This window comes from Marmota monax, unplaced genomic scaffold (assembly GCF_021218885.2).
Source record: "Marmota monax isolate L192 unplaced genomic scaffold, Marmota_monax_Labrador192_F-V1.1 WCK01_AAM20220418_F8-fsc00046, whole genome shotgun sequence".
Classification (NCBI taxonomy): domain Eukaryota; kingdom Metazoa; phylum Chordata; class Mammalia; order Rodentia; family Sciuridae; genus Marmota; species Marmota monax.
In genome coordinates, this window is record NW_026692486.1 from 1,737,561 (window position 1) to 1,758,475 (window position 20,915).

The 20,915-nt window shown below is 35.9% G+C and overlaps 1 protein-coding gene across 2 annotated transcripts in view; it reads left to right on the forward strand.

Moving 5' to 3' along the window:
* St6galnac3 (ST6 N-acetylgalactosaminide alpha-2,6-sialyltransferase 3) overlaps positions 1-20,915 on the forward strand; it is a 517,138-nt gene that overhangs the window by 318,440 nt on the left and 177,783 nt on the right. Inside the window, exon 4 of one of the 2 annotated variants that reach the window (XM_058578929.1) lies at positions 15,144-18,196. The exons of the other annotated variant lie outside the window; for it this stretch is intronic. Coding sequence (XP_058434912.1) covers positions 15,144-15,168 — 25 coding nt within the window. The 3' untranslated portion in view covers positions 15,169-18,196. Of the gene's footprint in view, positions 1-15,143; positions 18,197-20,915 lie in introns of those variants that run through there. 2 annotated transcript variants of the gene reach the window in all.

A 20,915-nucleotide genomic window follows, 5' to 3' on the forward strand; every position in this document is an offset into this window, starting at 1 on the left:
TCAATGGGTAGAATTACCAAAGTAAATTTTTTAAAGTCTAAAACTATTTTATGATACATTCTTGCTGTTGTTTTTCACTGAGTTCGTTGCTATGTGGTTGCTCTGCCAGGTACTACAACCAGACAGAAGAGGTCAACTATGTGAGCGTTTTAGCAAAGGGTGGAATGGATGATTTGAGTAGAATCTGGTCAGACAATACAAGGTTAAACAAAATATTCTCAAAGACTACTCTCCCCACTTTGATTTAAATCTACATTCTATCAATATGCTAGAGACATATTGTCTAAGGATTACCCATGGTGTTCTGACATTCATTGACAAATTTCAACCAACAATATCTACAAAAACTTTTAATGAAGGAAAATATTGAACTTATAAAGCAGAGAGACTAGGAGTGCAGGAAACCTCTGTGTAGCCACTACTCAGCTTGATAATTATCAACTCATACCTGATGATGTTCCGTCTATCCTTTATATACTTTCTCCCTCCCCAAGCATTTTGAGGCAAATCTCAGATATCATATCAGTTCATTTATTAATATCTTAGTGTATATCTGCAAATGTTAATCAAAAAATTCAATGTGACTGTCCTACAAAAAAATCAACAATATTTTCTTACTATTATTATCTGTTTAGTCAGTTTGAAAATTTCTCCAGTTGTCTCATTAATAAATTTTTAACAGTGAGTTTGAATGAAGATTAGAACAAGTTTCACAAATTGTGATTGATTGATTCATTTCCTGTATTTCTCTTAACCTATATGGTTCCTCTTTCCATACTGTTTTAGGCATTAGTCTCATGTCTTCTACAATCTAAATTTGCTAATTGCAGCTTGTGGTATTTCTTTTGAATTAATATTTCTGCATTGGGGATTGATTGGATTCAGATTTGTTTTCTTGCCAAGACCATTAGTGGTATTTCTATCAGGAGTAATACTTTCTTACCATGTTAGAAGTCATTAACAATCATTAACTAGACCCAATAATTTATTAGGGTGGCAAAAATGGTGATATTTCATCATAACTTTTCATTTATTATCTGAAATACTTTATAAAGAAAATGTGCCCTCATTTGCCATTTGGTTACCATGAGACATAAGATAGTACCAGTCTCTTCTCTTTATTTACTGGTTTTAACGCACTAGTTTCCTAGCATTTCCCAAATCTACCTATAAGTTTGTTATTGTTAATATTTATATATTGATCAACAGACTTAAACATATTTGAATTCAGCATTTCAGTTCATTAAAATTATATCTTTATGCTAAAATTATCCTACATTGACCAATAGCAACTTCTTCAAATTGGCTGTGAATCTTTTCAGTGTTCCTTAGTAATGTTAGATCTCTGCTTCCTGGTGTTGTAAGATGTTTCTGCTCTTCTTGAATATAACCTGAAGTACACCTGCATTGAGACTTTTTTCCAAAGGATACCAGTTTCTTTCAGTCATTAAAAAAGCATTACTTTGGCACTTTTGGTGCCCATTGTTACTGAATTGGTATTAGTTTCATAGTCCTTACAGTGGATGAAGCTGGAATATAAACAACATATGACTTGTACATTATTTACATGTAAAATAATTATGAGTTCAAATTGAAACTTTTTATTCAGATTGTGGGCCACTAGGTTTTTATTCATGTGTCTTTCCACCATGCCAACAATCAAAGGTCCAAGCAACACCAATGTAATTATTCATCTGCTTCATCCTACAACATACACACAAAATCTTTGAGTAAGAACAACGTCACAACATGCTGTGGGATTCTTACAAACATTTCAAGATTATTTTGCAACAAAGAAGATGATTTCATGTCAGGCGTTCAAGTAGGTCTATACTCCCAGGGTGTATATTGGTTATTACTAAAAAAAAAAGTTTCTAATATTTTCCCCCCAAGTAACTAGGAGCAAATCAAGTGATCTACATCATTGTAGGAAAGAGGGAGTAAGGAATAAAAGGGTGTCCATTTGACTTTAGTTTTGTTGTAAAGCTTTTTTGCTTGGTTAGCCTGGACTTATTGGAACTTGTCAGCAAGTTCTCATTTTTGTCATTAAGCTTTTTTTTTTTTTTTTATGGAGAGATCATGTCACCATTATGTATAATTTATACAATTTTTTAAAAAATTATAAAGTGATTCATGATAGAAAAAATTACTAGCTAAGAAAAATACTCTTCTTAGCTTCTTCAAAGTAGTCAAAGTCCATTTAGCAAAAACAACTTTCCAATCTAAGGTAGGCATCTTTTCATTTTTCCAATGTTTTTATTTTTGTGTTAAGGGATTCCTAACTAAAGAAACATAAAGTACTAGAAGAAATGCATACACTGTTGAATTTCTTAGAATAAATTTAGACCAAGCATGTTAAAGTTCTTTTTCAAACCAAATGAAACTTAATTTTTTTTTCTTTTTATTTACTCCCTACAATTATCTGGCTTGTCAATTAGACAGGGTAGCTTTATAGCGAAAGCTGGCAGAGTAGAACAGTAGTTCATTTGCCCTTTATCTTATTATTATTATTATTATTATTATTATTATTATTATTATTATTATTACTATGGTATTGGGGATTGAACTCAGGGGCACTCAATCACTGAGCCACATCCCTAAACCTATTTTGTATTTTATTTAAAGACAGGGTCTTACTGAATTGCTTAGCACCTCACTTTTGCTAAGGCTGGCTTTGAACTTGGGATCCTCCTGCCTCAGCCTCCCCTGACGATGGGATTGCAGGCATGCTCCACTGTGCCCAGCTGTCCTTTATCTTTTAGGACCCAATTTTCTTTAGAATTCTAGGTTTTCTGGGCAGCAGTCACCTTTATAGTTTCACTTACCAAATATATTTCTGGAAAACTAGAATTATAAATTCTATAGAACATTTATTTCTTCCAGAAACCTTTGGAATTAAAGGTCTTATATTTAAGACAATCTGATCAAAATGAATCTTTTTTTCCTTTTGAATGTTGGTATGCATAAATAATATTAGCCTGCTGGATTTTATACATTTGAGTTAATACATCTTAAGACAGAAACACCCTGGAGGTGCTGTGGGACTGACAGCTGCACATGGTGCCACACTCAACACTGAAGAACGTGAGTATGTGCCTGGCACGTGCGGATGCGAAAGGAATGCTAACTTTTCTGGCAAGGCAATAGAGAGCTGTCGTGAGGTATTTTGCTTACCTATGGCAGGTGGGCAATTTCAGCTCTCACTGCACTTTAGGAATCTGTTGGCAAATGTATGCACATTATTTAATTAAGTAATAATTGAGAAAACTACAGTCCCCATTAAAAGAGGAAAGCTAATTCTAGTCTGATAAAGGACTCTGTGCTGCCCTAAATAGGTCTTAATTAGCTGGCACCAATGTGGCTCCGCCTTCAGGGATGGATGAAATTAATGAAAGCTAGCAGCAAATAGATCAAGGTTTCAAGATGTTCCTGCCTCAGGTTGAAGAGGGTAAGAAGAAAGGGAATCGCTCTTAAGGATTGTTTAGGAAGCCAGATGCACAAGTCACTTTTGGAAAACACTGACAAAATGGGACACTGATTTGTACCTGTCAGAGTTTCTACCTGGCTCCTCCTGGACAGTGTGCTCTATCCATTCCCACTCAATCTTGAGGAGAGAAAAAGAAATCAGTGATGTGTCATTCCTCACTGCTGTTTGTGGTGACAGTTTTATAATCTAGCAAGGGTTTGAAGTGCAGCCCAGGTTTCGCTATTTCAGCTTGGCCATTTTGAAAGCTTCTTGTGCCATTGCGTTGATTGACTGTAGAATTAAATTGGCTCACATCCCTTAGGTTGGCAAACTCATAGTAGTTTCTAGAGTGGGAAGGGGTTTCAAGTCTTCTCCCCTGAGAACTTGAGAGCTCTTCTGAGTTCCTCTGTCAGCACAGGAGGCAAGCTGTCTCCACAAGCACAATGAGGCAAGTAGAAAGACAAAAAAAAAAAAACAGAGACAAACAACGCAACTGTGCCAGCCCTGGGAGTCAGCCACAGGCACAGACATGTGCCAAGTTTATGCAAAGGAATATTAATACTGGACGTGGACTCTGAATACAAAGATCTAGTTATTCCAACTTCAAATAAATAGCCCCTAGCCCCAGGAAAACCTGGATCAAGAGAAAACAGGCAAAGTGGAAAAAAAAAAATCTTGGATTTGAAGGACAGGACACAGTAGTAAAAACAGTATCTTTTTTTTTTTTCCATTTTGAAGACTGTCTTTGCAAATATAGCATCTCAGCACTTTTGCAGGAGCATCATTGACACTCTTCTGTTAAAATGAATTAATGTTCCCACCCCAGTTGATATATTTGGCAGGAACAATAAGTTCACATAGCAGTAGAGGGCAGGCCCATAGGACTCCTGAGTCAAAAAGCATACTAAGGCATCCAGGGCTGCGTTCTCATTGCTAACAAGCATTGGGGAATAGGGACTTCCTTTTTCCCATTATTCATGATGACATCCAGTGACCTATATTGAGCCTCCTCTGTAATATACATGTGTTAGGAATTAAAAATTCAATAACAAAGAAAAGATCTATTTTCACAGTAGGAAGATAGAAGGGATGGTTTTGATTTATCAAGGCAGCAGTACCAGCCTCTCCTGTTTAAAAACATATTTACTTGTGCGCGTGCAAGCTACATTTGACAAGACATTCACTTAGGATTACAACAAGAGCAGCATCTCAAATTCAATGAGTAGGTTTTTAAAAGGAAGGCTGGGCAGGTCACCGATAGTTGTGGAAATCAAGATTTGCCACCAGTCCACTGAGGAAAATAAGGTTCTCCTGGGCCAGATGATACGCCTTGACAGCCGGTTGAACACACAGCCAGATAATACTATATAGAAAGCCCCAATAGACACTTGTGCTAAAAGTTCCCTCAATATAAACATTTCAGAACATTACAAAGAGTTTGAACCTCAAAGACAAATATGTCTTAAATTGGAAGTCTCATTAAAATATATCAAGACTTTTAAATTTTACACACACTTCAATCATTAATTATCTGTCATGAGATGTACCTCTTCAGTTCACTTAACTCCTGTTTTCTATAATTTGGATTTTTTCTTTTTTTATTTAATGATTTTCTTTCCTCAGGCCATTTTCTCCCTTCAAGATTAGGTCAACATTTAAAAAACTAAAAATGATATATAAATTTTAAAAATACATGAGCCAGAAGCAGTCTCTTTCCCCTTCTATTCTTGTAAATCTTAACTCTTTCAGAAAGAGTTGATTATTTTGAGAGCTTTCATTTTATATTATGTTCACCTATACTGTAAGATTTTTAATTGCTTAGACAAACATTCTAAAATACCATTCCAAAATTGACTTCCCTGCTTAACTCTTTTTAATGAAGAGGATGTCCTTTTAGATCATGATAGTACTTTCAAACTTTAATGTTCATCATGTTGCCTATTGATTCAGGTGATAGGGGACAGGGCCTGGGGGTTGGCATTTTTAGCAAGATCCAAGGCCAGTCCAATTCTGCTAATTTGTGCTATTTTAGCTTGCTTTGAACAAAAGGACAAGACAGCATTTTATTATTTCTTGAACTGGAGAAATATATAAATCAAGCATAGCTATTTCACAAATAGCCTTGGTAATCTGTAATTGAATTCCAATTTTGTGACCCTGTCTTATTCCTAAGTTTCTTAATGATGATGCTCAGAAATTCTTAAGAATTCAATAAGGGACTTACTTATCAGACTTCTTATATTACTTTTCCATTTCTCTCATGGGACAATACACTTAAGATTAGTGATTCTGCCTGTCTTCATCTTATTCTTAGACCTTGTATAGGACCTATGCTTCCAATATGTCAAAAAAAAAAAAAAGGATGTTTTTACTCTGCTTCATTCAGCTAAGTGGCCTACAGCTTTTGCAAAGTTACTTTGCTCTGCCTAAATTGTACTTCCTCTATCATGATAATTCAAAACAGCCCAGACATTATGAACAGGATCTGAGGCCAAATCAGATGTTACTTCTTTCATGAAGTCTTTTGTAATATCCCTAAATAGAATTCATATCCTTTGAAAGCCTCTAGTATTGTAAACTAGAGTTTTTATAGGAAAATCACTTTTTACCATGCATTCTTTTTGTCTGTCTAATGTGTTCAAGTGGTACACAAACCTCTTGAGAGAAGCTCTCATATATTTGTTACCCTGAGTGCCATGACATAATGCTTGACTGTAACAGGTATTCAGGAAACGTTTGATGGATGAATGAAGGAAAAAAAATACCATCTGATAGTTTTTCAAATTTGTCATTTGGTGAAATACTTGTAAATTTCAAAACACTCATTCAGTAAAGAAGACTCACAGCAACGTGACATATTCTAGGAGTTGACTTTGGTAAAAAGTTTCCACTGTTCTCTTCAGAGACATCACCCTTGCTCTATCTTACCCAAAGGTTGTCAAATCCATTACCTTCTCCAGGATTTTTGTGACTGGGCACTGGGTTTTTAATAAGTCACTGACAGAGCCATTCCTCAAATACAGGTTTCCATTTTAGTTTCACTTCAGTTTTGAAGCAGATTCCAAAACTTCATTCACAATTCTGTTAGCCTAAGTGAAAAAAAAAAAAAAAAAGTCATAGAGCCAAACCCAAAGTTACACTCTTGGGTCTTTAGAGGCAAATATAACTCTAACCTCAGAAGGCGAAAACAGAAGACCCACAAGGAAAAGAACTGAGAACTACAGTAAGAACAAGCTGAGCTTCACTTCCCAACTTCATCTTTTAATAGTCTCCAAATAAACAAACATTTACAAACATTTACTTCTTTGATAACAAAGAACATGAATTTCCCTAGTGGGAACCCTTTTAAATAACTTTATGATGAACATAAAGAAAACAGAAAAACGGAAGCCGAGTTTCCTAACCCCTGGTATATATGGTTGATGAATTTGTACATAGGCTTAGAGAAAAATTACTGAAAGTGTTTTTATATAATTCAGATCATGTCATTCTTTTCCTCAAAACCCTGCAGGAGTCCCCTTTTATCTTAAAATAAAAGCACAAGTTGTTTAAGGCTTATGATGATGATGATGAGGGCCCTGGTAATCTGACCCTCTGTTTCCTCTGACCTTTATTTATTTGTCTTCCCCTATGCTCACTTCCTCCTGCCACTGGAGGACACTCACTGCCAGGCACTCTTCCTCCCATATGTTGCATGACCAACTTCTCTAGCCTTTGCTATTTTCACCTGTTCAATGAGTCTACCATGATATTACTTAAAATTGAAATCTTGCCTCACATACGTAGCATTCCCAATTCTCTTTACCTTATTCTGCTTTTCCTTTTGTTCTCCATGGCATTGTTTATCTTCTGATACTTTATATAATATACTTACTGATTTTATTGTTAATTGATTTTAATATGTCTCTTCTACTAAAATAGAAGTTCCTTAAGAGAAGGAATCATCATACGTTTTGTTCAGCAACATAACCCAAGCATCTAGAATAGTCTAAGGTATGTAGTAGGTCCTCAATATTTGCAGATGGAATGACCTAGATATGGAAAACAATTAAAGAACTTAAGAGACGCAGGCAAACCTGCAAAACTTGTCATGCAGGGTCTAACAAAGCAGCTTAAAGAAAAAGAAACTGCACACTTTCATGAATAGTACCGTTAAAGTAGAAATTTAAAGTAGTTTGTTCTGTTCTTGTTCTACAAAAGAGTATGAGAATGGGAGCTCTTTTATTCAAAAATAACATCATCTCACTCGAGGAACTGGAGTCACTGAGTTTTATTCTTCAGTACTTGAACAAGTTGTTTAAAGAATTGACCCAAGTAGTTAATCTATTTGTTATCCAGTAGAAACAGCAAAACTTTCTCATTCTTATTTGGATTGATGCAACAGTGGTTCTATATGAGCCTATACCAAAATCACCAGAAAAGCTGATTAATCATAGATCTCTAGTCTTACCCCTAGTTTCTGAGTTGGTGTCTCTTTGCTATGGCCCAATAATTTTGCATTTCTAACAAATTTCCAAGTAATGATGTTGCTGCTGGTCCTGGGGCCACACTTTGGAGACCAATGTGGTAGAGAAAGATTTTAAGATATTAGGAAGCACATTCACTTATTTTGAAAGCATTTGGTTCTGTGATCTTTTTACTGTTCGTGTATTGTAATGTGAACACCTACAATTGTTTTTTGCTATATTTTTAATGAAAAAAAAATTTTAACCTCTGGTGAATATCCTCCGGTAGCTCTGTCATTGTATCCTTTATTTTCTTAAGATCTTGCTCCTCTGTAATCATGCCAGATGGTGCTGCTCATTAGCTTTTAAGAAAGGGATGCTTTATCATTCTGGATAGAGATACAGATCATTCTGTTCTCTGACTTTTGAGTAAAGAACCAACATTTGGGTGTATGTTCAGCCTACTATTTACTTTCCAATTTTGCTCATTAGGTATTTATTATCCTGACAATGTATGAGCTTGTCATTTTTCCTCTGTCATGTATTTCCTTTAAATTATATTCATTTAAAGTTCAGATTGGCACTGTTTGACAACTGCTATCACCACATCATTGCCTCTACTAATATACAATTTCTATTTTGCCTAAATTATCTGGCTGAGGTAGTTATCTAGAAAGTATATCCATAAATTTAAGACACTGAATAATTTTCCGTTCTTTGACTCATTTCTAACATGTGGATCTTGGGGGCCCTTCCTCTGGAGCTTTCCCCTCTGGGGTTTGCATTCCTGATTTATGAGAAATAGTAAAACCCAAGGACAAAAAGCATTATGACAAAGTCAAGAATTATTGGACATTTATTATATGTTTTCCTATTGAGAAAGATGGAATGAAGACAGCATATGACTTAATTAAAATCATTAAAAAAAAAAACTGAAACACTTAGAAACTGGCAAAGTAGATGTGGATGGGACACTTTTCTAGAAACATAGAAACCACGTGCAGTAGAGAATGGGTTAGAATTCAGGACATGGTAAAACAGTCCTGTATGAGATGTTCAATCATTGGAGCAAAACACATTTTTCTTTTTTTTTAATAATGTGCACTAAAAGAAAAATTAAAGTCATTACTAGATATCTCATGCAAAGATACTATCATAGTCATAGATGTGCAAAGTTTTAAAATTGAACTTGTGAAATTTTCTTGAACTGTTATTGATTGGAGGTGGAAATAGAAGGGACTTAAATTTGGGGCTTCCAGAAAGTGTTGCCAATCTAGCTTATTTTTTTCTAGTTGAGAGTAGATCTTTGACCATGAAATCTTTCTTAACCGTATGTTAATAACATCATAATGAAAGGAGTGTCCCAAGGAATTGTGGAGACACCTAAGCTCTGAGGGTAAATTCAAAACAAAGAATAGTTGCTATTTCAAGGTGACAATTTTTGCTCCATGTTTGTTATTTCTGATTCAGTTCTATAGTCCCAACTGTCAGTGCATAGCAAATATAGTTAGTTTTACTTAGGAGTGCATTAATTTTTCTTCCATCAATGGAGTGTATTTCACTTAGGCTTCATGATGACTGTAATTAATTTGCCCTTTATCTTCTCTTTGTCTTCATCATAACTCATCTGCTAGCTCACCATCCTACCTTAATTAGGAAAGAAGACCCTTCCAAAAGTGAACCATTTGCGACTCTGTCACCTGGAAAAAAGTACATGAAATATGTTAAAAACAGAAATGACTATAAAACCGACTCATCATATTTCCTTAGCAGGTGGATTCTTGGTGGGTAGAGAGTGTTTTTCTGGTGTTTTTGATGCCAAAAACATTGTGGGTGTTCAATAAATATTAAATAATAAGAAGAATTTGCTAATTAAGATGAACATTTCTCTCTATTAAGCAGATGGTGCTCAATAGGAGTTGCCCATTATTTACAAGTATGACACAAGGTGCTGGCAATTGTCTAGGAAATGTGGCTTTCACTTCAGATGCTGATTATATATTAAAGCAAACTTTTGTGTCTAACAGCTTGATCAATATTGGTTAATGTTTGTGATAAAAACTGTAAAGAGAGATGGACTTTGTGTGTATATGTCTGCAATCTTGCTGTTTTGATTATTAATATTGGCTTCAATTATGTAAGTCTTTCTTGCTATTTGAAGCAAAACAAGTTTTGGCAAAGCAGTGTGTACCTGATTTTATACCATAGGCTCACCATTTTATTTGAATTCTCATCATTGTCTGATTTATAGTGACATTTTTCTTTCAAGTCTTTGGAGCATCTCTTTGGTTACCAAAGCTAGATGGAAACACCTCTATGATATTTGCAATGCTTATAGCCGTAGCTGAAACCTCGGTGGAACTAAGGAAAGTTAATTAGGTGTTCCCAAAATACACATCATTTTATGATTTTGCAGATCACCCCGATGAAAATAACGGTCTAATTTCGTCAAGTCATGTAAATTACAGTGAGAGGGATGATGAGAGTAGGCAATTCTCAGTTCTTTGGAGGAGTTAATTTTGTTGTCAGCACATCCACATTTCCAAAAATCACAAACCATAGGCAGAACTTTCTAGCACAAGTGAGATTTGGTGATCAGATACTATTTCCATTTCTAACGTCTGTCTTCTATAAAGGGTCTATGCAAATAGGGGCTTTCAAGAATGTAAAACTAACAGCTTCCCCTATTAGGAGCTTAGCAAGCAGCTGCCATGCTTTCTCATAAAAGATAGAAAACATCCTGTTTACTAACATAACGCCCATATGCCCTCTCCCACACACACTCACACCAAGCTCTTCTATTTAGGGGGAGCTTTTATTTTGGCATGAGACAGGCAGCACAGAAATGGAGCTTCATTCAAGTCTTTTGCAAACGTTTTTTGAGCACACACTCCCAGGGTGCTAAGTAGGTGTCAGACATTGTCCTAGATGGGAAGAATCCACTGATGTTTGAAGCATAGTCTCTGGCTGGACTGGGAATCTGTTGGAGGTTCTGGAGGTGTTGGCAGGTTCTTTGCAGCCGGTCTCACCTCCTTATTTTTAATATTTATGAACTATGCTCATCAAGATGTCAGTAGGTAGGAAATGAAAGTAGCTGAGAAACCCTGCCAAGATAGAACAAATCCCAGAGTGAGCTAAAAATATATGGCCCACAAGGATGTACAGTAAACCAAGATATGCTCTTAAAGCAGAAAACTAAGTTTTGTACCAAAGTCCAGGTTCTGACCTCATTGTCAGACGATCAATAGGCTACAGATTTCACCTGCATTCCCCACAGACCTGTTAAGAAATCAAGACCATGTACTTTTTCTATAAGCCTGGAGTCTGCCCAGAATATGAGCTCATTCATGTGTTAGCTTAAGTAAAACTCATGATAATGTAGAAGATGAATCATCTCCCTATTTTGAAATGCATATATTCTATAGCTCAATATTTCTGGAGTCCCTTCTGATAGCTAAATGATTTTTCTCCTTTGTTTCTTTTAGGTCTTGATTCAAATGCACCTTATTGGAGAGCCCTATCTTTTTGGGGGGTTAGGGGTACTGAGGATTGAAATCAGGGGTATTCTACCACTGAGCCGCATCCACAGCCCTATTTTGTATTTTATTTAGAGACAGGGTCTCATTGAGTTGCTTAGTGCCTCACTTTTGCTGAGGCTGGTTTTAAACTCATGATCCTCCTGCCTCAGCTCTGGAGCTGTTGGGATTACAGGCATGTGCCACCACACCTGGGGGAGAGCCCTGCTTGACAATAACTCCCACTGCTCCACTCCCAATCTGCTTATCAAACTATACTTTTTCCATGTCACTTATTATAGCCCAATATATCATGGTATGCTCTTGTCAGTCTTTCCTATAAGATTGTAAGCATCCTGTGAGCCAGACTTTTGTTTGCCCAACACTGTATCCCTGTACACTCAAAGAGCACCTGACACATAGGTATCACTCACTACTCAGTTTTTGAGGGGGTAACTGGGGTGGCTGTTTGGATTGTTAGTTTACTAACTTAAGACATTAAGTTAGTAAAGAACATTAGTCAAGAACTCTTAGAGTTAGATCAGAATTTAGGAATCTCTACAACCCTATGTTACAATATCTTTCCCTCCAATATTCCTTTGTACGATTTTACCACTGTGATCTTTACACTTTGAAAGATGTAACCTGGAAACTACATTTATTAAGTAACATTTAATTCTTTCTCCATTTTTATAAATTTGAGACAAATATAACTGCTCTCAGAGTTCTGATAACCAGAGGAAGTACATTGAAGTGATGTCGTTCTAGCGCCGAATGAAAAATGCAGATATTTCAATAAGTTTATTTTTTCAATTTTTTACTAGATCTTTGTGGTTATACATAGTATTTGGGCTCATTCTGAAAAAAAAATCAGACATGCATGGAGATTGATTTCAGTTCATGATCGCCCCCTTTTTCTCTTCTCCTTTTCCCTTCCCACCTCCCCCTCCTCTTCTCCTTCCTCTATTAGACTTCTTTTCGCCTGTCATTAATTTGTATTTGATTGATTCTTTATGTAATCTTATCCTCCCTTCCCCGCTTCTTTTATTTTACTCTAACTTCCACATATGAGAGGAAACATTCGACCTTTGAGTTCGACCTTTGAGTTTGGCTAATTTCATTTAGCATGATCAACCCAGATGCCTATCAACAGATGAATTGATTGAGAAATTTTGGTATATATTGTATACAATGGAGTTCTCTTCAGTCATTAAAAAGAATGAAATTATGGCATGCTGGTAAATGAGTGGAAATGGAGAATATAAAGAATATAAGGTTTTTTTTATTGGGTAAATAAGTGACAACATTTGTCCTGCTTGACTTTTTGAGATCTCAGACATAGCTTAAGAATCTCTGTTGCCAACTTCTTGGGCCCTTAGTTGTACAGACATCTTGGTAAAGAACCTGGGAAATGAGCCCAACACACTCATTTTATGGGTGAGAAAATCTAAGACCAGGCAAATTTAGTGACTTTCTCAAGATCCCTTGTTGTGAGGCTTCACTGACAGGGACTTCTGAATCCTAGGCAGAAGCTGTGTTTATTGGTCTGTGTGTCTCTCAGCTATTGAACTGAGCACCACCTGAATTGTTTCTCAAGGTGTTCTGTGGACTACCTGTTTCAGAATGTTCTGGAGGGTCTTGCATAGCCTCTTGGCCCTGCAGATTCAGAATTTCTGGGAAGAGGACCTGAGACTCTGTCAGTTATCAGTTCTGCAGGTATGTCTTATACATACCAGAGTTTGAAAACCAGTGATCTATTGTGTGCAAAGATTCTTGATTCTCCTCCACTGGGATGGAAAGATTAAAAATTTTTTAATCATATCACCAAATGACATGAATGCATATTTATTGAGCACTTTGGTCAACAGCTTTTCTCAAGTAGGGAAAATGACCTGTTGAAAATCTGGTTGTCATCAAATTAGATAATATGACTAGTTCATTAATCTTGGTAATTCATTCATTTCTTCTGCAAACTTTGTAGAGTGTAAGGTTCCAGGGATTCACAGATAGTCTTTCCCTCATATAGTTGAGGGAGAGAGGCATGAGTTCACAGGGCTACAGGATGAAGTAGTGCAACTAGCAAAGGTCAGGTACTTATTAGGCCACATTCCTGAACTTCTTCACATACTCCTAACATCTCTCCAGATCCACCAAACAGTCTCAGTCTTTAACCAAAGAATAGGGAAGAAGCCTTCTATTTAAACACAAAAACTCTATTTATTGTGTTTTGGTTATTGCTTGCTATTAATTTGCAGAAGCTATTCCTAGCCCCTTGGTGCCAAAATGACTGTCGTCATATCACCCTCTGCCTTTGTTCTAATAAATTTTCACCACTCTTCATCGTCTTTGGGGCAAATCATATAGTTCATCAGCATTTCACTTCTTGACATACAAGCCTGAAATTGAACAATTCAAAAAATTTCCCAGAAATGGCCTTTGTGGGATTTTAATTTAATTCTCTGCATGGTGAAAACTGCTGAAGACATTTTTCAAAGGCTAGGCTATTGAATATTTTATACCATGAAAACAGTCTGAGGAAAGGGTTGGGGACTTAAGGCCACAAAAAAAAAATAAGGGAAAATATACTTGGGGAAACCTTGTAAACGAGAACTTCTCATAAGAATATTAATATCTTATTTTCCTCATCTTGAAATTTCCTCAGGCCATGTGCTGAATGAACTGCTTCATGGTTGTAGTTTTGTTGTTCTTTCCATGTTACTTTGAAATTCTCCCCGTGGCTATCATATTGATTTCAACACTGTGGTCATCATTATAGGAAAATGGAGGCATTAATAACTTGGTCTCTATGGACAGATTGTAATAGAAAACCTTATAAATAATTGCCCACTAATGGGAAAATTGAAAATATGCACTGTATTATATTGGTCATAATGTAATCATTAAAATTACAATTATGTGACAATGAAAGAACTCATTACGCATTAGTTTATCTTTACATAATGTTAATAGCTAATGAAAGTGTGACAATTACATCTAATTAAGCTTAACAGCATTTCTGCACTTCTTATAAACTGGCTATATTTTTCTCCAAATAGTTTATGTGGAGACATTAAGTGAAGCTGAGGTCTATCTTCAATACGAATTTTGCAATGTAACAAAAGGTCCCTTGAAACACTGTAACTTACTGCCTTTTTAACAAATGAACTGAAAATATGAGTTCTTACCATTGATAATTTATGCAAAGGTTTCTCCAATTGTGTCATTGATATAGTTAAAATGAACTGGATGTGTACTTAAATCGTCTTTGTTCTGTTTTTAGCAATGGATTTGTTATACCAAATTCTGAGATTAGAGGAGATCTACCTAAATTAAGGCTAATTTTAGAAGGAGCAGTATTGGTTCTTGCTATAGATTCTGGTGCACCACTATTCACCACATCCTGTATGATCTAGATCAAGGGTAAACTTTCAGTTTTCATATGTTTAAAATGAGGATGAAAGTAATACTATCTTCCATCAGCATTTTTTAAAAATTATACTCAATATTTATAAATTTCATAGCCATTGCCTGGCATGTGATAAGCATTAGTAAACATTATTATTATGAATTAGTGTATCCATTTTATAATATTATATCTGTATTATAGTATCCAAAGTATAATTCCTAGCTATTGTCACATTTTACTCTAAATAACATTTTGTTGTATATTTAATCACTTGGAGTTTTATTTTTCTCTCCTTTATGAAAAATCTTCAGCTATATAATAATGAAAACAGCATAGAGTCCCTCAGTCTGCAACTGGCCTTTGTGTTCTTCAAAATGGGCTTTGAAGATTGGACCTCTGAAAGACATTGGCCAAGTCACCAAGGTTTCCAACAGCTCAAGTCTCACTTTCAGATTGGTGGACTGTGGTGCTCCTTCTGGAGAATGGAATGACCTATGGCTACTAACAGCAGTCTTGTATCATTAAATTGTTCTAGAAAATCCAAGTAGAAGTTTGCAAACACAGTTGGTGGCCTCTATCCATCTAAGAAGCCATGAGACTGGTCTCTATTTTTCTTTTGTTCCCTTTAAATGTTCATACCAAATAAAACATTCCTTACCCAAGAGGACTCATTCACTCCCATGGTGCCAAAGGGCTAATATTATCTCCCTTTCTGAAACACTCCTAAACATGGTGTCTTCAACTAGGTTGGCTACTGGGCATTTTCTATGTGAAACATGATCTTTCCAGGTTTGGATCATCTTTCCAAGTCAAACTCTGACTGAGTTACCAGGTCCACAACTACTTCCTTCATAATTTCGCTTGATTATAGGCTTTATTTATTTTTTAAGGCTCTTATATCACACCTAGTTTGTCATAATATTCTCCACCTTTTCTCATTTCTCATCTTTTGACTTTCATTCCACATTTTGTACACCTACCAGAATAATCTTCCTAAATCTCTTTGCCTGTCATTCATCTACCCACAACACTTTGATGGCTTCTCATTGCCTATAATCTTTCATCTGGCATTCTTGTCCTTATGAAAATTTTACTCAACCATTTCTCTAAGTTTATGACCATCCAGTCTCTGCAGATAGTCTGTAGCCAGAGCAATTATGCCTGCTCATGATTCCCCAGGACACATTCTGAGCCTGGATCTTGGCTGGTTGCATTTTCCAAACTGAACTACCCTTCCTTCTATATTCTTGTCATATAAATCTTTTAAGGCACAGCTCAAGAATCAATTCTTCCATGCAGCTATCTCTAACAACCCATTTATCTCTCCTTCCTATGCGTGACTTAAGAACTTGTATCTTGTACCTTGTACAGACTGGTTTGACTGTCTATCTTTTATGTATGTTTCTGGCTGACCAACAAGACTGACAATATTGGAAACCCCCAAAGCTCACTTTCAGAATACCTGGTGTATATTAGTTCCTCAACAAATATTTGTTGATGAGAATGTCAATTTTGCGAGCACTTGGAAGCAATACTCAAAAGCCTTTTTGCAGCTAGTGGAATCTGCCTGAAGCTGATTTTATACTGAAAAGTAATTTTTTCTGAGCCTTGTCCTTACAGGAGTCTTGTAAAACCTCTTGGCAGAATCCAGCACAATCCCCTCTGCCCTGAACTCAAAGACCTTCTCCTTGGGGAAGTATCATTTTAGCTGAGAGTTTATGGGCAAGGATGGACAAGAAGGGGTCAGCATCACAGGTCTGGCAACCTCTCACCTGCTGAGGAAAGCAGTCTCAATCTCCCATGCTGGAAAGGTGCTTAACTTGCTTGGTTTCTGCTAGAAGCAGGTGCTGGATCCTTTGTAGCTAATGCTACTTAGTGAACCCCAGAAATAAATACAAGGGAACACTAAGAATGCTTATTTCAACTAGCTAAACTTGGGCAGGTCACATCCTGCAACCTCAAGGATTTATTTCCTTTACTCAAAAATGGGAAAAGAGCTCCAGAATTAAAACTGAATGATTAAAAAAAATCATAACCTGTATAGATGCAACTAAAATGAAAACTGCATTTTGGTTAAAATATAAAATTCAAGGAAAATCCACTTGATTTTTGTTTTTTGTATTTTGTTATTTCATAGAGGTAAACCATTACAAATTCTTCCTTTTTCTCCCTTCCTCCACAAATACAACAGGCAAAATTTTCTACAAAATTGTTTTTTCCAAGAAATTTCTTCCATGCTGTGCTCTCATCTATGAGGAGTTACAAATAAAACAGAATAGAGGGATAGGAAAAGAGGCTGATCCCCCGCCCTTTGAAAATGTGTTATTTATTTATTGGAGGGTCTGCTTTTTTTAAAGACTTTATTTTTTAGACCAGCTCATGCAAAATTAAGCAGAAGGCATAGAGAAGCCCCACATGCCCCTGGCCCCACACATGCTCACCCTCCCCCACTGTCTACCACTCCACCAGAATGGTACATTTATTACATCAGCCTGCATCAGCACACCATGATCTCACCAAGCTGACAGTTTATCTCAAGCTTCACTCCTGGTGTTATATATTCTGGGTTTAGACAAATGGTTAAAATGGTATCCACCTCTCTAGTACTCAAGCCCAGAGTATTTTCACTACCCTAAAACTCCTTTGGGCTTTGTCTATTCATCCTTTGCTCTCTCCCAATCCTGAGCACCTTCTGATCTTTTTATGTTTTATAGTTTTTGCCTTTTTCACATTGTCACCTATTTGGAATCATTCAGTATATGAACTTTTCAGGCTGCCGTCTTTCACATAGCAATAGGTAGTTAACATTCCTCCATTTTTTTTTCATGGCTTGAAACACATTTTGTTGAAGTATTGGATAATATTCCATTGTCAATACCACAGCTTATTTATCTACTCACCGCTGAATGGTATTTGGTTGCTTCCAAATTTTATCAATTGTGAATAAACATTCTCTGCAGAGTTTTGTTGGGACACCAGTTTTCAACTCCCTTATTTAGAAATGTTTTATTAATACACTGAAAAATTCCAGTTGACCTAGGTAGCTAAGTAGCCTTTATTTATTTATTTTTCTTTAATGCTGAATGATTTATCTTTTTTTTTCCCACTGGTGGATAGTGAATATAATAAAGTCTTTTCCTTCCTTCATGCCATCAAATATGTTTTTGTTGTTTATTGAAATTTTTTTCAAAACAGAATCTGGCAGTCCACAAGCTTCTGCAGCTCATCCTAGAGAGTGAGCTGTGGGGCATCTTTCTTCTCATGCTGTTTTTCCTCTTTTGGCAAAGACCTCTTGCCATCCCTCCTGCTTCTACCTCTCATGTTTTTGTCTTTTCTCTCCTCTTTCTTTGTAATATCTGCTCACTCTGACCATCTGTATCTCTCTTTGTTCTTTCTCAGAACTCGTTTTTTTTAAATTTATTTATTTATTTGTTCTATTTATATGACAGCAGAATGCATTTTGATTCATTGTACACAAATGGAGCACAACTTGTCACTTCTCTGGTTGTATGCAATACCATGTGTGCAGTCATACATGTACCTAGGGTACTGATTTTCATATCATTCCAACATCTTTCCTGCCCCCATTCCCCCTCCCCTCCCCTCCTTCCCCTTTTCCCAAAGTTCCTTCATTCTTCTCATGCCCCCACCATTATGGATCAACATCCACTTATCAGAGAGAACTTTTGGCCTTTGGTTTCTGGGGATTAGCTTACTTCACTTAGCATGATATTCTCCAACTCCATCCATCTACCTGAAAACGCCATGATTTTATTCTCTTTAAATGCTGAGTAATATTCCACTGTGTATATATACCACAGTTTCTTTATCCAATTCATCTATTGAAGGGCATCTAGGTTGGTTTCACAGTTTAGCTATTGTGAATTGTGCTGCTATAAACATTGACATGGCTGCATCACTGTAGTCTGTTGATTTTTAAGTCCTTTGGGTGAAGACCAAGGAGTGGGATAGCTGGTTCAAATGGTGGTTTCATTCTAAGTATTTTAAGGAATCTCCATACTCTTTTTAAGTGTGGTTGCACCAATTGCAGTGCCACCAGCAGTATATGAATGTACTTTCCCCCCCACATCCTTACTAACACTTATTATTGCTTGTATTCTTGATAATTGCCATACTGACTGGAGAGAAATGAAATCTTAGAGTAGTTTTGATTTGCATTTCTCTAATTACTAGAGAAGTTGAACATTTTTTTATGTATTTGTTGATCTATGGTGTATCTTCTTCTGTTCAGTTCCTTAGCCCATTTATTTGATTGGGTTCTTAATTTTTTGGTGTTAAGTTTTTTGAGTTATTTATATATTCTGGAAATTATTTCTCTATCAGATGTTTGTGTGGTAAAAATGGTCTCCCAGTCTGTAGGTTCTCTCTTCACATATTGATTGTTTCCTTTACTGAGAAGAAGCTTTTCAGTTTGAATTCATTATTTATTAATTCTTTATTTTATTTCTTGTGCTTTAGGAGTCTAGTTAAGGAAGTCAGGACCTAATCCAACATGATGAAAATTTGGGTCTACTTTTTCTTCTATTAGGTGCATGGTTTCTGGCCTAATTCCTAGGTCTTTGATCAGCTTTGAGTTGATTCTTGTGCCAGGTGAGAGATAGTGGTTTCATTTCATTCTGCTGCATATGGATTTTCAGTTTCCCCAGCACCATTTGTTGAAGGGTCCCCTTTTCCAATGTATGTTTTGGACACCTTTGTCTAGTATGAAATAACTGTATTTATGTTACTTTGTCTCTGTGTCTTCTATTCTGTACCATTGGTCTACCTGTCTGTTTTGGTACCAATACCATGCCATTTTTTTTGTTTGTTTGGCTGTTTTGTTTTTTGTTTTTTGGGTTTTTTTTTTTTTTACTATAAATCTGTAGTATAGTTTAAGGTCTGGTTTTGTGATGCCTCCTGCTTCACTCTTCTTGATAAGAATTGCCTTGACTATTCTGTGTCTCTTATTTTTCCAAATGAATTTCATGATTGCTTTTTCTATTTCTATGAAGAATGTTGTTGGGATTTTAATTGGAATTGAATTAAATTTGTATAATGCTTTTGGTAGTATGAGCATTTTGATGATATTAATTCTCAAACTATCATTACTTGCCGATGACATGATTCTATACTTAGAGGATCCCAAATGCTCCATCAGAAAACTTCTAGAATTTATAAATGAACTCAGCAAAGTAGCAGGATACAAAATCAATATTCATAAGTTAAATGCATTTCTATACATCAGTGATAAACCCTCTGAAAGAAAAATTAGGAAAACTACCCCATTCAAAGTAGCCTCAAAAAAAAAAAAAATACTTGGGAATCAATCTAACAGAAGATTAGATTGATTCACAATGAAAACTATAGAACAACAAAGAAAGAAATTGAAGAGGATCTTAAAAGATGGAAAGATCTCTCAGAGCTCTTGACTCGAAACTTGGGCTGCTTCATGCTATCATTTTTGGAGATGGACAGATTTAATCAGTATTTTCTTCCTTCCTTTGAATATCTTTTAGGTTCCTGATGATGCTTGTCTTTCTTAATAGATTTTGTTCATGTTTTTACTTCATTTCTCTTTAAATTCTTTTTTGTTTGGTTGGTTTCTTGTGTTTTTTTGTGGGTTTTTTTTTTTTTTTGTCATTGTTGTTTTGTTTTTTTGTTTGCTTGTGTTCTAACTGTAAGAGAGAGAAGGTGATTTTATCCCCATTGTTTCTCCAGGTTTTCATCCATTGTATTTTGTAATATGGGTATATAATTACGTTCAAAGTCCAAAAGAATAACCATGGGTAGGGGGAGTCAAGCATGATTTCTGCGTACTTTTTTACAGCATTCTATGTTTTCTGAAATTGTCTGATACAAATATAGGTAGCTAGAACACACTACCTGATTATTTATATTTTGTCCAGGAGAAATTTTTTTAAAAAAGAAAATTATTGGTGGTACTGGGGATTGAACCTGGATCTTGTGCATACTAGGCAAGTGCTCTACCACTAAGCTACACCCCAGCCCTAGGAAAACAATCTTAATGAGCACCTGGCTTTAGGTCTGGCTTCTAGTTTTCCCTCAAACCTTTTCCTTATCTG